The sequence below is a fragment of the Erpetoichthys calabaricus genome, chromosome 13, assembly GCF_900747795.2.
Source record: "Erpetoichthys calabaricus chromosome 13, fErpCal1.3, whole genome shotgun sequence".
NCBI lineage: Eukaryota > Metazoa > Chordata > Cladistia > Polypteriformes > Polypteridae > Erpetoichthys > Erpetoichthys calabaricus.
In genome coordinates, this window is record NC_041406.2 from 26207229 (window position 1) to 26221559 (window position 14331).

The window sequence follows — 14331 nt, forward strand, 5'->3', positions numbered from 1 at the left end:
AAAGATGCCCAGATGTCCCTTTTCCCCGCAATCTCCTCTAACTTCTCCCTGGGGATACAAAACAGTTTCCAGTGTCCTCCACTGAGGCCTCCTCCCGGTTGGATATGCCCAAAACACCTCCACAGGGAGTCATCATAATCAGATGCCAGAACCAACCTCAACTGACTCCTTTTGATGCAGAGGAGCAGCAGTTCTACTTGAGCTCCTCCTGAATGTCTGCACCCCTCACCATATCTCTAAGACTGAGCCCAGACACCTTGCAAAGGAAGCTCATTTCCGCTGCTTATATCTACAATCTACTTCTTTTGGTCACTAAGAAAAGCACATGGCCATAGGTGAGGATAGAACTGTAGATCAATCAAGATCTTGTCCTTTTGGCTCATTTCTCCATGCATCATGACTGACTGGTACAACGTTCACATAACTGGTGGTGCAAGACACCCTGCGGAGGAAACTCATTTCAGCCGCTTGTATTCACGATCTCATTCTTTCGTTCACTACCCACAGCTCATGACCATAGGTGAGGGTAGGAACGTAGATCAACCAGTATATTGAGAGCTTTTTCTTATGGCTCAGCTCCTTTTTCGCCACGACAGACCGATGCAGAGCCCGCATCACTGCGGACACCACACCAATCTGCATGTCGATCTCTTGCTCCCTTCTTCCCTCACTTGTGAATGAGACCCCTTCAATTTTTAAACTCCTCTGCTTGAGGTTGTACCTCCACCAAACCTCCACACTTTTTCCAGCTAAGAACCCTGACCAGGTGCTAAGCCTCATCCATCTCTAGTTTTCTGTCATAAAACACTTCACTTTAATGTATGAGTGATTTTGCATGGAGTGTGATTTAGGGTCTCACGTACTCTTGTTTCCTGACAAGAGAAATTCCCTGTCAGAACAGGACACTATACTGTATGTCCTTTATTTCAGTGATACATCATCTTGCTCATCTCTTTACTTATTAAAGAATAACCTGCTGTAAAATATTCGTGTTAGTTGTACATTTAGAGAAAACAAACCACTAAACTAAATTAAACCCCTGTGTAAATTGCCTTAATAGGCTATAGAGCTTAAATAGCATCAGTGCATCTTGTCATAGATTCTGCAAATGTCTGAAACTCTATCTTTAGGAATGCTACACCATTTTTACATTTGAAATTACCTTATTGTTGTTTCAGTGAGGACAGTGAAAAGGACTTTTTTGAGACCATCCAAAAAGTGCTAAAATGGGCTGAGATCTGGTGACTTAAAACACCATTTACAGTTTTATGATGGTCTTCAACCCTCTCATTGCCCACTTGTCTGTGTCATTTCACTACAATCTGGACAGAAACACTTTTGTATAGGAAGATAGAAATAAGCATAAAAGATCCGTTTTCCACCATCCTTTACCACCTTCGTATAAAGAAGTACTGTCCTGTCTTTTCTCTGTGTCAGCCCTGCTGTTCCTGTTCTGCTTCACAGCATGTTTAACACAGTTCCCAGTTTCTTTAAGAAACACTTTAAGAAGATTATCTGGTTTATGCTTTTCATCAGATTAAGCATTATTTAATCTCTTATAGAGCTGCTCTGTTTTGCAGAATCTCTAATATTCTAGCATTTCATAACTCAATGAACATGTATTATATTCAATGGCTGAGAAATTATTTAATGAAATTCTGAAATATGCGATTCATTGGTGCTGAGAATTTGTTTAACATAAGAGACTTTAAATATGAGAATTTTATTCTGGTTCCTTGATTTCCTTGATATACCATGTTAACGCCAGTCCAAGTTATGTAATCAGTCATGATGTTTCTAAAAGCAATTGCAGAAAACAGAACATTGGTATATTGTTTGCCAGAAATAGGGGGTGGATCATCTGAAAAGGGTAAAAAAAACACTTGCACATTACAATGAAATGCTTATAAATATTAACTTTATGTAAATGTGTTATTTTCAATTTCTCTTGGTAAATCAAGTGTTTTCCAGGGACGAATGGAATTTGGTAGCCTATGATAGTTTGAGAGCATATAGATGCATCAGTATGTAGTAGTGCTGTGAATTTGAATTTCTTATTAATAGGATATTTCTTTATGATTTTGTTTTTGTCTTTTAACAGTGCCAGTGATTATTATGATTATGGGCATGGCATCAGTGAAGATTTGTATGATTCTTATGGTAAGTAACGATACAATTCACAAGCTAATTTCTAATTTTGGTGCAAGAATTACTTTGTTCTGTATTAGACTTGTAGTGAGATTGAATCAGTATTAATATCTTTATTTGGTTTATGCTTTTGGAGTCACTTTCTGATGAAAACATTAGGAAAACCTGACAGCTAATAATTCATTCCTTTGTAAATAAATGTACCATGTTAAAAACTAGATTGGGACTCTTTTGTGTATACACATTAAAAAATTGGGATTGATCTCCCCTCGACTTTCTCGTATTCTCAGATATGGGGATGGATATTTCAGAAGTAAACCGCAAGACAATGATTATATTTTTATATTATGTAAATTAAAGAGCTATCAACAACAAATCAAATCAAATTAATAATACAGTGAAATATTATTATAAAAGTAAAGTTGAATAAATCAGACTCTGCAGCTGCATGAATAAAAATGTACCACTTCCGGTTAGCAGAAATAGCACAAAAGTTGATAGAAATCTACGTTTTTGTACCTAATACTTGTATGTATAATTTGTTTGACCTAAGTGAACTAGTCCTCAAGTGATTGTGTTTGCATACACACACAGACGGACACACAGACATAATTCCAAAAATGGTATTTTAAGACTCAGGGAGGTCTAAAACGTTGAGATTAATAAGAATCTCGAAATCAATTTTTTGGATGAATCAAATACTTTCCCTATACTTTGTATATGAGAAAGTAAAAAAAAACATTTTATCAAAGTACTTGTAGATGGAATTCACTTATTTTTCTATACATGAGAGACAAAAGATGCAGTGAGGTGACATTGTGGAGGATCCCTAGGCCTCTTTTTGTGAGTGTATACAGTTTATTCAGAGCATTTTCATACCACTTCACTTTCTTCACGTTTTGCTTTTTCACTGCCTTGTGCTAAAATCATTTAACTTACCTGTATTTTTTGCCTAACATTAAGCAGCTCTCTATACCCCAGAATGACTAAACAGAATGTTTTGCAAATTTATTAAAAATAAAAAGCTGAAATATCACATTAACAATAAGATTCAGACCCCTTGCTCTGACATTTGAAATTTGGCTCAGTCGTATCCCATTCTGTTGATCATCATTGAGATGTTTGTTCACATTGTTTGGAGTCCACCTGTGGTCAATTCAATTGACTGCACGTTATTAGAAAAGACACACACCTGTCTATTGAAGGTCCCACAGCTGAGCAAAAAACAATCTTGATTTTGAAGGAACTGTCTGCAGCACTCAGAGACAGGATTGTGTCTAGGGTAAGGCTACAAAAAAATTCCTGCAGCATTGTAGGTTCTGAAAAGCACAGTTGCCTTAATATTCTGAAAATGGAAGAATGTTGGAACAAATGTGAATCCTTCTAGAGCTGGCCACCCTTGTTAAACTGAGAAATAACAGGAGAAGAGCCATGGTAGGAGAGGTGATCAAGAACATTATGCTCACTCTGGCTGAGCACTGGAGAACCTGTGTGGTGATGGAAGAAACCTCGAGAAGGACAACATTTACTGCAACACTCCACAAGTCTGGGTTTTATGACAGAGTGGCCAAACGAAAGCATCTCATCAGTAAAAGATACATTGAAGTCTACTTTGAAGTAGGTGCAAAAATGCACCGAAAGGACTCTACGAGTGTGAGAAACAAGATCCTCTGATCTGATGAAACCAAAATTAGCATCATATCTGGAGAAAACAAGGCACAGGTCAATCATATGTGCAGTACCATTCCAGCATTGAAGCATGGTGGGGACAGTATTATGCTATGGATTTAGGGGCTGGAAGACTTGACAGGGTTGAGGGAAAGCTTAACAGAGCAAAATACAGAGCTGTCCCTAATGGACTTCAGATTGTGCCAAGTTTCATCTCATAACAGGACAATGACCCTAAGCACAAAGCAAAGACAACACAGGAGCAATTTATGCATACCTCTGGCAATGTCCTTGAGCTGTCCAATCAGAGCCCAGACATCAACCCAATTGCACATCTCTGGAGATACCCAAAAATTGCTGTCCACCTGCAGTCTCCGTTCAACTTGACATAGCTTGAGAGGATTTGCAGGGAAGAATGGCAGAAAATCCTCAAATCTAAGTGGTCAAAGCTTGTTCCGTCATACCCAAGAAGACTCCAAGCTATCAAAGCCAAAGGGGCTCTAACTAAGTACTGAGTAAAGGGTCTAAATACTTGTGTCGATGTGATAGTTCAGTTTTTTATTTTTAATAAAGCTGCATAAATTCCTAAAACTTTGCTTTTGCTTTGTCATTCTGGGATACTGATTGTTGCTTGATGCACGAAAAAAATAATGTAAATGAATGTAGCACAAGGTTATAACATAGCAAAATGTGTAAAAGCTGAAAGGGTCTGAATACTTTCTGAAGACTCTCTATTTCCTGTATTTCCACTGAGAACTGAATAAACACTGCGTTAAGACTTATGGACAGTGGCAATTTATATTCCTAACATGTTTTCCTATAGGGAAGCCCTAGTGAACATTCCTATGAGAACATGAAGTCACACATCCCAAGTGATATTTGTAATAAAAGGTTCTGGGCGTACTAGACATGTTCTAATATAGCGTTTCTCAACCTTTAAGTATTTGCGACCCGAATTTTCATAACAGTTTTAATCGCGACCCCCCCCTAAAGTTTTTTTGAAACCCTAATAAAATTTATTCCTATATTTTTTGCTGCCAATACACCGCTACAAGTTTAAAATTTCGCCTACGAATAGTGAAATTACGCCACATATGGCAACATACGCGCCCCACAGTTTGAGAACCGCTGTTCTAATAGACATATACAATATTTCTCTACAATTTCAGTTTGTAGTAGAAAATCACAACAGCCCAGATAAACTCAAGAAAGTAAACTCTTAATACATGTATCTGCTGCAATAGACAGTGTGCAGATGCCGAAGATTACCTTTAAAACTTTCTCTTTCTTATTCTTTCAACACATTGTATTGACAGTCTTGTGTGTGCTTCTCTATTTTCATTTTTTTCAACCTCCTTCATTTTTCTATCTCCTGTCTTCCCTGCTGTGTCTTAGCTGATATATTTAGCTTGTAGAAGTGGCTTTGATACTCGGTTGTCTGTCTTTTTTTTATATAAAACCCTAAACCTAGCATTTTTGTAACAGTTTTGGGAGCCTTGCAATTTATGGCTCTTGTGCTTGAAAATCTTCCAGATAACATGTCTTTTTGCAGAATCTGATACAGACAGCAATTGAAAGGGACAAAGAGTAAATGAGTACCTTCAAAATATAAATATAATTTCAAATAAACTTGAAAACAAAATACGACTTTTCTCTATAGACAAGACACACTGTGACTTAATTGTGTTAATCTTGAAATCTGAAACTGCACATTGTCAAAGAGCAATTCAACACAGGCTGCTTCTGATCACTGTGACACTGCTTATGACTAAAGAGAAATTCAATAATAGTCTAAAGTCTGTCATCCAACATAACTCAGTATACAGAGTTCTATAAGAGAAGAAAAAAGAAACTGCTGTCTCAGCAAATGCGAAAAAGTAATACTTTTTACAGTAACTGAACTGATATTTTAAGTTGGCATTTGATGGGCTTTTGGGATTTCATTAATCAGATATGCACCTTTATGCATTGTTCACTGAAAAATGTAATGAAACGTTATATCAGATTGCAGAATTACGCAGGAGGGAAAAGTGATAGAGTGTTGCAGTATGCTAACCGGCTAAGCGTAAGCTGGGATGGCTTTTGTTTCCTCACAGCCCTCCTCAGGATAAGGGGGTTTTGAAAATGGACGGATGGATGGATGATCGTTTGCTCTCACTCTCTGAAAAACATTTCTGAAGCGACATTAACTAAAGCAGGGAAAGTTTTAAATGAGAGCTAAGAATGAGTTTTCTTAGTTTAAATAGGTGAGCTACATACAAATGTGGACAAATTTGTTGGTACCTTTCCATGAAAAAAAGAAATTGTCTCTGAAATTATGTGAAACTGACAATAATAACTGGCGCCCATCATTGTGTATTCTGTTTTTAACAAATATCAGACTTTGCTTTAGAGTTTTGATTTAACAGAATATTTCAAATAATAACACATATGAAAATGGCATGGACAAAAATGAAAGGTTGTTACACAACCTTTAGCGGAAATCACTGCAAATAAGCAATTCCTGTCACTCTCAATGAGTCTTCTGCACCTGTCTTCCTGTCTGAGGAAACTGCTCCAGATGTGTCGGGTTTGAAGGATGCCTTCTCCAGACCAAATGCTTCAGTTCTTTCCATAGATGTTTGATAGGATTCAAATCTGGGCTCATTGAAGGCCACTTCAGAATAGTCCAATGTTTTGTTCTTAGCCATTCTTGGTTGCTTTTAGCTGTGTGTTCTAGGTTATTATCCTGTTGGAGGATTCATGACTTGCAACTGAGAGAGCTTTCTGACATTGGGAAGTACATTTCACTCAAGAACATCTTGATAGTCTTAAAATGTCATTGTTCCCTGCAAAGACTTACGGCATCCTATGCCAGGTGCAGCAAAGCAGACCCAAAACATAACTGAGCCTCCTCCATGTTTCATAGTAGGTATGGTGTTCTTTTCTTTAAAGCTTAATTTTTACATCTGTAGACATAGAGCTGAAGTGACTTGCCAGAAAGCTCGTTTTGTCTCCTCTATCCAAAGGATATTCACCCAGTCAATATGCATTTTACCAAATTCCTGTCTGGTTTTATTATGTTTTTTTTTTTTCAGTAGTGGCGTCCTCCTGGGTTTTCTTCCATTGAGCCCACTGTCACTCAAAAAGAGATGAATGGTGTGATCAGACACTTGACCTTGGAGTTCAACTTGTACCTATTAGGAAGTTGTCCTTGGCTTTTTGTCAGCTGTTCTCACTATTCCTCTGCCCATTCTGGAGGTGTTTCCTCTTTTGGCCATGTTCAGAGAGGTTGGCTACAGTCCCATGGACCTCAAACTTCTTGTAATATTTTTATTTTATTAATTTTCATTGTAATCATTCCATACAAACAGATCAATTTATAACCCAACAAATTTGAAAACAAATCAAACCCCACCCCTGAGAAGGAGAGCTTAGCTAAAGGAAAATTTCTTTAAGCTTTTTAATAAGGCAACATTAGACAAAAGAAGGGGAGAAGTAAATATCTATATAAATAAGAGATGGAGAAGGGAGTTAAATGCAATAATAGTTATTTCTCTTATTCTAAAATAATATTGATTAAATCCTGCCATGTTTTGAAAAAATTTTGTACAGATCCTCTAACTGAAAATTTGATTTTTTCCAATTTCAAATAATATAAAACATCGGTTTCCCACTGACTTATAAGAGGAGCATTAGGATTCTTCCAATTTAACAAAATAAGTCTGCGTGCCAAGAGTGTAGTGAATGCAATCACCGTTTGCTTGTCCTTCTCCAATTCCAGTCCATCTGGAAGGACACCAAACACAGCTGTTAGTGGGTTAGGAGGGATTGTGATACTAAGGCTGTCTGAGAGGCACTTAAAAATTTTTGTCCAAAATGATGTTAGTTTGGTGCAGGCCCAGAACATGTGACCCAGTGAGGCAGGAGCTTGGTTGCAGCGCTCGCAGGTTGGATCCTGGCCTGGAAACATTTTGGACAGTTTTAAGCGAGACAGATGAGCTCGATATATAATTTTTAGTTGAATAATTCTATGCTTTGCGCATATAGAACTCGAGTGAATTCTCTGCTTTGCTACCTTCCACTCCTTTTCTGATATATTGATTAAGAGATCTTCTTCCCAATGTCCTCTTGGATCTTTGAAAGGTAGGGACTCTAATAAGATTTTATATATTGCGGAAATAGTGTTTGTTTCCTCGGAATTGAGCAGTATTTTTTCCAGCATTGTGGAGGGTGCAAGGTGGGGGAAATCGGGCAATTTCTGTTTAACAAAATTTCTAATTTGAAGATAGTAAAAGAAATGTGTAGCTGGGAGGTTAAATTTTGAACATAATTGTTCAAAAGATGTAAATATGTTGTCTATATAAAGATCTCTGAGCATTTTAATCCCAAAACTTTTCCAGGTATTAAAAACTGGATATACTTGCGAAGGTTGAAAGAGGTGGTTCTCTTGCAGAGGTGCCACTGATAAAAGATTTTCCATCTTAAAATGCTTCCTAATTTGGTTCCATATTCTGAGTGAGTAAAGCACAATTGGGTTATTAGTATATTTGTGATAACTTTCATTTATTGGAGAGCAGAGCAGGGAATATAAAGAAGTACTACAGGATTTTACTGCTATTGCAGACCAAGCCTGTGTATGTGCATTTATTTGTGTCCAGGTTTTTATGGCTAGTATGTTTGCTGCCCAGTAATAAAACTGAAAATTAGGTAAAGCCATGCCACCTTCTGCCTGAGGTCTTTGTAGGGTCGCTCTTCGGATACGTGGGTGTTTTGAGTTCCAAATGAATGAGGTTATTATTGAATCTAACTGTTTAAAAAATGATTTATTGATATATATTGAAATGTTTTGAAATAAAAAGAGAAGTTTAGGAAGGATATTCATCTTAACAATGTTAATTCTTCCGGCTAGAGTGAGATGAAGGGTTGACCATCTATGCAAGTCTTGCTTAATTTTTTCCATACAGACGCCAAAATTTTGTTGATAAAGAGCTTTATGTTTACTTGTGATATTTACCCCTAGGTATTTATTCAAACTTCTTAATAATATTTGCAATTGTTGTCACAGAGAAATCAAGCTGCTTGGAGATGGTCTTCTAGCCTGTGCCTTTAACGTGCTTGTCTATAATTTTCTTTCTGATCTCCTCAGACAACTCTCTCCTTTGCTTTCTCTGGTCAATGTTCAGTGTGGGACACATAATGATACCAAACAGCAGAGTGACGACTTTTCTTTATTTAAATAGGCAGAATAAATTACTGCACAATTGGAGACATGTGTGATACTAATTAATGAAAACAGCTACTTTGAAAAATCACTCAAATCCAATTATTTATGATCATTTCTTGGGGTACCAACAAATGTGTCCTGGCTATTTTAGAATATCTTTGTAGAATAAGCAATACTTGATCTCTTTTCACACTTGCTTTGCTTCACTCAGTGACATATCAAAGGCATGTAGGTATACAGAGGACTATGGCTTTTCATTGAATCACTTTTCAGGAGGAATACAACACTTTTTCAATGAAATGTAAGGGTACTAAAAAAGTTGTCATAGTCTGTAGATTGATAATTGGATTGCTTCTGAAGTACTTTAATATTGAGTTTTCTGCATTAAATAACAATCACTCTTACAATCTTCCTCCATATATTCTGGGCTTGCATTCCTCTTTGGTCCTTTGTTTCTGACTCCTTCTCTTCAGATGTTTCTTTCCACATTCCTCTGTCACTTCAAGAGTGTTATTTGATGTTTCCATTTAATAGTTGTATTGCATTATTACATTTTCTGTTTATTATAAAATTCCACAGATTTTTTTGGCCTCATGTCTATTTTACATTTATGTATATTTAATTTTCTATTTAATGAATTATTTGGCAAAGATATTGCCTGCTGCCTCCATTTTAATTGTGCACACTTGTGCTTCAGTCGTCTAGTGATAACTACTAACAGATTAACCATGCACATAGCCTGCAATCAAATGATAAGAATTGAACAAATGTTATAGGTACACATTTAGTTTTAGTCAGGTTAAAGTTTAGTAAGTTCAGTACAGATGTTTTAACATAATGCATGGCATGTGCATGTTTTCATCATACATTTCTTGATTGCTTGGTATTAACTTGTTTAACACTGAAAACCAGAAATGTGTCTTCTCAGTTATAAGAATACTCAGCTCAAGCCCCCAAAGATTTCAGGTACTATATGAATGATTGCCACTTGGCCACCAGATCACGCTGTTTCAAAATGTCTGTTTGCAAATAACTGGATTAAAAGTAAACAGATACTTTATTTTTCTGTTTTTGTTATCTTAATTGCACACAACATACTCTTTTCTGATTGGCTGTGTGATTGATCCCTGCATAGAACTGGCACAATGTCCACCATGGTTGCTTCTTGCCTTACACCCAATAGCTGTTGTGATAATCAATGGCTCCCTGTGGCACACAACTTTGTGAATTAAATATACCCTTCATCACATGTAGGATTAAATGTATACACCTATAACTTTTGTTCGGTCCTTGTCACTTGATAGCACACTACATACGTGTTTAATCTCTTCTTTACTAGCTGTCACTGGATGGTTGGAGCACACACATCATCATCAATATCATATGTGATAGTTCTATATTTAGTGAGTGGCATCATCTATTCTTGCATTTTTGCACTCTGTGTCTGCACTTAGTGAGAAGCTCTGTGCAGAAACAAAGTGGTTTGTACTGTTGTGCTGTATTTCTGAGGTGGCCATGATAGATTACCTATTTAGCTCTGTGAAGAGGATTACCTACCTGGAAGGAGGTCTCTCTCTGAATTGTCTTTCCCAAGCTTTCTTCCATTTTTTTTCCCTGCAAAGGTTTTTCTTGTGAGTTTTTTCTTGTCTTCTTAGAGAGTCGAGGCTTTGGGGGGCTGTCAAAAATCAGGGCCTGTTAAAGCCTATTGAGGCATTCCTTGTGTGATTTTGGGCTATACAAGAAGTGCATTGCTGTCTTTGTTGATGTTAATACTGACCCAGCATGCAATATCTTTGTGAAGCAATGCAACAATTACTGCAAAATAATGCAACACTTTTGTGAAATAACGGTGTACCTTTTTTTTTTTTGAGTAGCCTCAATAAGCTTCCTTAGCAATGCTTAGCAACACTAGCACAAAAAATAGGAATATTAGAGAAAAAATGTGTGTGTATATATATATATATATATATATATATATATATATATATATATATATATATATATATAGTGGTCCACCAGAGGGTGTACAGCTCCCTCAACCCCAACACAGACAGGCTAAGACACAAGTTCAACATAGCACACACATTTATTCTTCAGTTGGGAAGCGTTTTTCCTTCGCTCCCCACTACACAGCACAGTACAAAGCACCAATATATATATATAAACACAATCCTTTCTTCTTCTTCTTCTTCTTTCTCTCTCTCTCTCACTACCGTGCCTCCACTCCTCCTCGCAAGCTTTGTCCTCCACCACCCGACTCTGGCTCCCTGATTGGTGGTGAGGCGGCTTCTTTTATAGCACACCCGGAAGTGCTCCAGGTGTCTCTCAACCTTCTTCTGGCTGCACTTCTAGGTGTGGTGGAAGAGGTTCCTTCAAAGACCCAGCAGCACCTGCATCAGCCCTTGGCGGCACCCATGGAGCACCAACAGCGCTGTTCCAAACTAGTTCCGACATGGCCTGTGGGTATCTGTGGTGCTGTAGCAACCCAGGGGGGCTGCCTTCTAGAGCAGTGGTTCCCAAACTCGGTCCTGGGGACCTACTGTGGCTACATGTTTTTGTTCCAACCTATTTCCATTTTTCATTGGACTCTTAGTCTAATTAAGTGAATCATTATTTCCCTGCTTCTGTGTTTTGGAGTCAATGTAGAAATTACAAACTAAGTTTGGTAGACTTTTATTAAAATGGGGAATATGTAGTTTTTTTAAATTGTTAACAATATTTTCAGCCTAATTCTCATTCTGTTTTTCCAGGTGTTCTGGTTATTTAATTGATTATTTACTAATTAGCGGGTCTGACACTGAAGTCGTTGCAGCTTTCATCATCCCGGGTGTCTGTTATGCTTATTGTTAATTGTCATTATTAGGGTTAATTGAAGGGAGCGTCCTGGCTGGGTATTGCTCCTGGCCATCTGTTACAATATATATATAATATATATATATACAGGTATATATATATATATATATATATATATATATATATATATATATATATACAGTATATATATATACAGGTATATATATCTATTATAATAAAAAAATCTTGGGAAGAGAGACGAGACATGACTTTCTCAGAGAGACACTTTCACGTCCCACGGGACGAGACTTTGTGCCAAGAGATTTAACCAGGCCCGGGGCCAGAAATAAAAGACAAAAAGTAGATGACAAAGTAGAACGTCGTAAAAAATTCAAAAACGTTGGCGCGATACACATGCAGAGCAGGTTAGAGATAATGGAAGTACGAAAATTCAAAAGTCTCAAAAACATGATAGTAAATATCGCATTAACGCAAACAAACAGAATTATTACTCAGTGAAATAACAGAATAACGAAAAGGGATCAAATATATTATTCAGATTTAAACTTTAAGTCGGAGACTTGTAGATCGTCTAATTTGTGTTGCTATCAGGGAAAAGTAGTGTTTCTTCCCAATGAAGAGGCGAATCCACGAGAATTAAAAGATTTGTTGTTTGGTGAAAGTGAAATCCCGTGAGAGAAAATTTCAAGCCCCACGAGACAAGACTTTATGCAAAGAGATTTGGAAAAGTCCTGCCCACATCTAAAACATTTACAACCACGCACACGGTTCAAACATTTCTCATTTGTGTGAATGATATTATCAGACACAGTTCGTGTAGAGAGAAAGAAACGATATTCACTCACGGGCAGTTATATGTTGTGTTATCACAATGTAATTCCAAACTCAGAATCAAAATTCAATGCGATATTGATGAAAAGGTAAAAGCAAAATGAGATTGAATATATGGGCATAGGTGATATGACAGAAGTATGTAGATATTGTTTGGCTTTAAACTTTAAATTGGAGACTTGTAAATCATTTAATTGCTGGTGCCATCAGGGAAAAGTAGTGTTTCTTCCCAATGAAGGGGCCTATCCGCAAGAATTAAAAGTGTTGTTGTTTAGTGAAAGTGAAATCCACATACGCGAGCGGCACAGACGCAAAGTTGCTGGTGCATGGCACAGGCAGGGGGTTGGCAAGCGAAGCAAGCAGGGGGCAAAGCTCCCTAGTATATATAAATATATATATATATATATATATATATATATATATATATATATATATATATATATAAATATATATATATATATATATATATATATATATATATATATATATATATATATATATATATTAAAGTTACAAAAACCAAATATGACTTGTTACAGTTTTACAATTGCGCTTTTTTCTTGTCTTATTTGTTTTACAGGCCAGGAAGAATGGACTAACAATCGGCACAAGGCTGTTTCAGCAAGGATAACAAAAGGAGTTTACAGAGAGCAGCCATACTCCAGATACTGAACTCTGAGATTAACTCTCCCGACCAAGTCCCATATGCTGTTCAAAGTAATGGGTTTTTCTATGAACAATCCCTCATTTTTATTACAAACATAAACACAATGTTTTGAACTGCTTAAGAACGAGTCTGAAGTGATGGATTGAATTTAAGTATGGAGCCACCCAAGCTATCGATGAGACATCTAATAAAACACACTTTTCAAGGAATAAAATGTATGTTGAAAAAAATAAACTAACCATTTATTATTAACTAGTTTAAAAGACAAGAATAGATTTGCTAGCTGTAGCTTTTTCTTTCTAAAACTGTTACTTTAACTTGTAATGTAGTAATCTTTTTTAATCTTTCAGGATTGTGAGAAATAAATACTTCTTTAATTTTAATTATTTGGGGAAGGGGAGCTGCTTAAAAAGTTGACGGGACTAGTTTTTTTTTTTTGTTTTGTTTCCTTTCCTGTTCCCTTGTAAATCTATTTAAACAGGACACACAAAAAATATAACCTCAACAAAAAAATAATGTTGTATTCTTTTTTGTAACTGAAATATATAACTGTTCTGTAGTGTTGAGCAAAAAAAGATCATTCTTGCTTAATGCTAAATAAAACTTTTGAAAAAATAAAATCTGCTTTTGTGTTTTTGAGGCAATAGTTGTATGTGTTTGCTATTAAAATTACATAAACATAACATGCAATAAACAGAAAAATAAAACGTAAAAAGTGTTTGGTCAATATCCATAATATTTAAAATGTATAACTTTCTCAGCATAGCTTTAAAAATAAGACTATTTATATTGGGTCTACTGGTGGTGTCATTTATCCTTATACTGCTGGAAATGTTTGCATTATTCCAAACACAATACTTTTTATATATTTTCATAAAATGTGAAATTAATTACTTGAAAAAAGTCCTTACCTTTATTTTGATTGTGATTCTAGCATGACTTCGAAACATTCCCTTGGTAGTGAATAATACACAATAATAATGAAGATGCCATTATA

The 14331-nt window shown here is 36.3% G+C and overlaps 1 protein-coding gene across 1 annotated transcript in view; it reads left to right on the plus strand.

Annotated features, from left to right (window-relative positions):
* Nucleotides 1-13954, plus strand: part of khdrbs3 (KH domain containing, RNA binding, signal transduction associated 3) — a 541731-nt gene extending 527777 nt beyond the window's left edge. Inside the window, exons 8-9 of the mRNA XM_051936013.1 lie at nucleotides 2102-2160; nucleotides 13248-13954. Of these exons, the coding sequence (XP_051791973.1) occupies nucleotides 2102-2160; nucleotides 13248-13339 (151 nt within the window). The 3' untranslated portion in view covers nucleotides 13340-13954. The remainder of the gene's footprint in view (nucleotides 1-2101; nucleotides 2161-13247) is intronic.
* The last annotated feature ends 377 nt before the right edge of the window (nucleotides 13955-14331 follow it).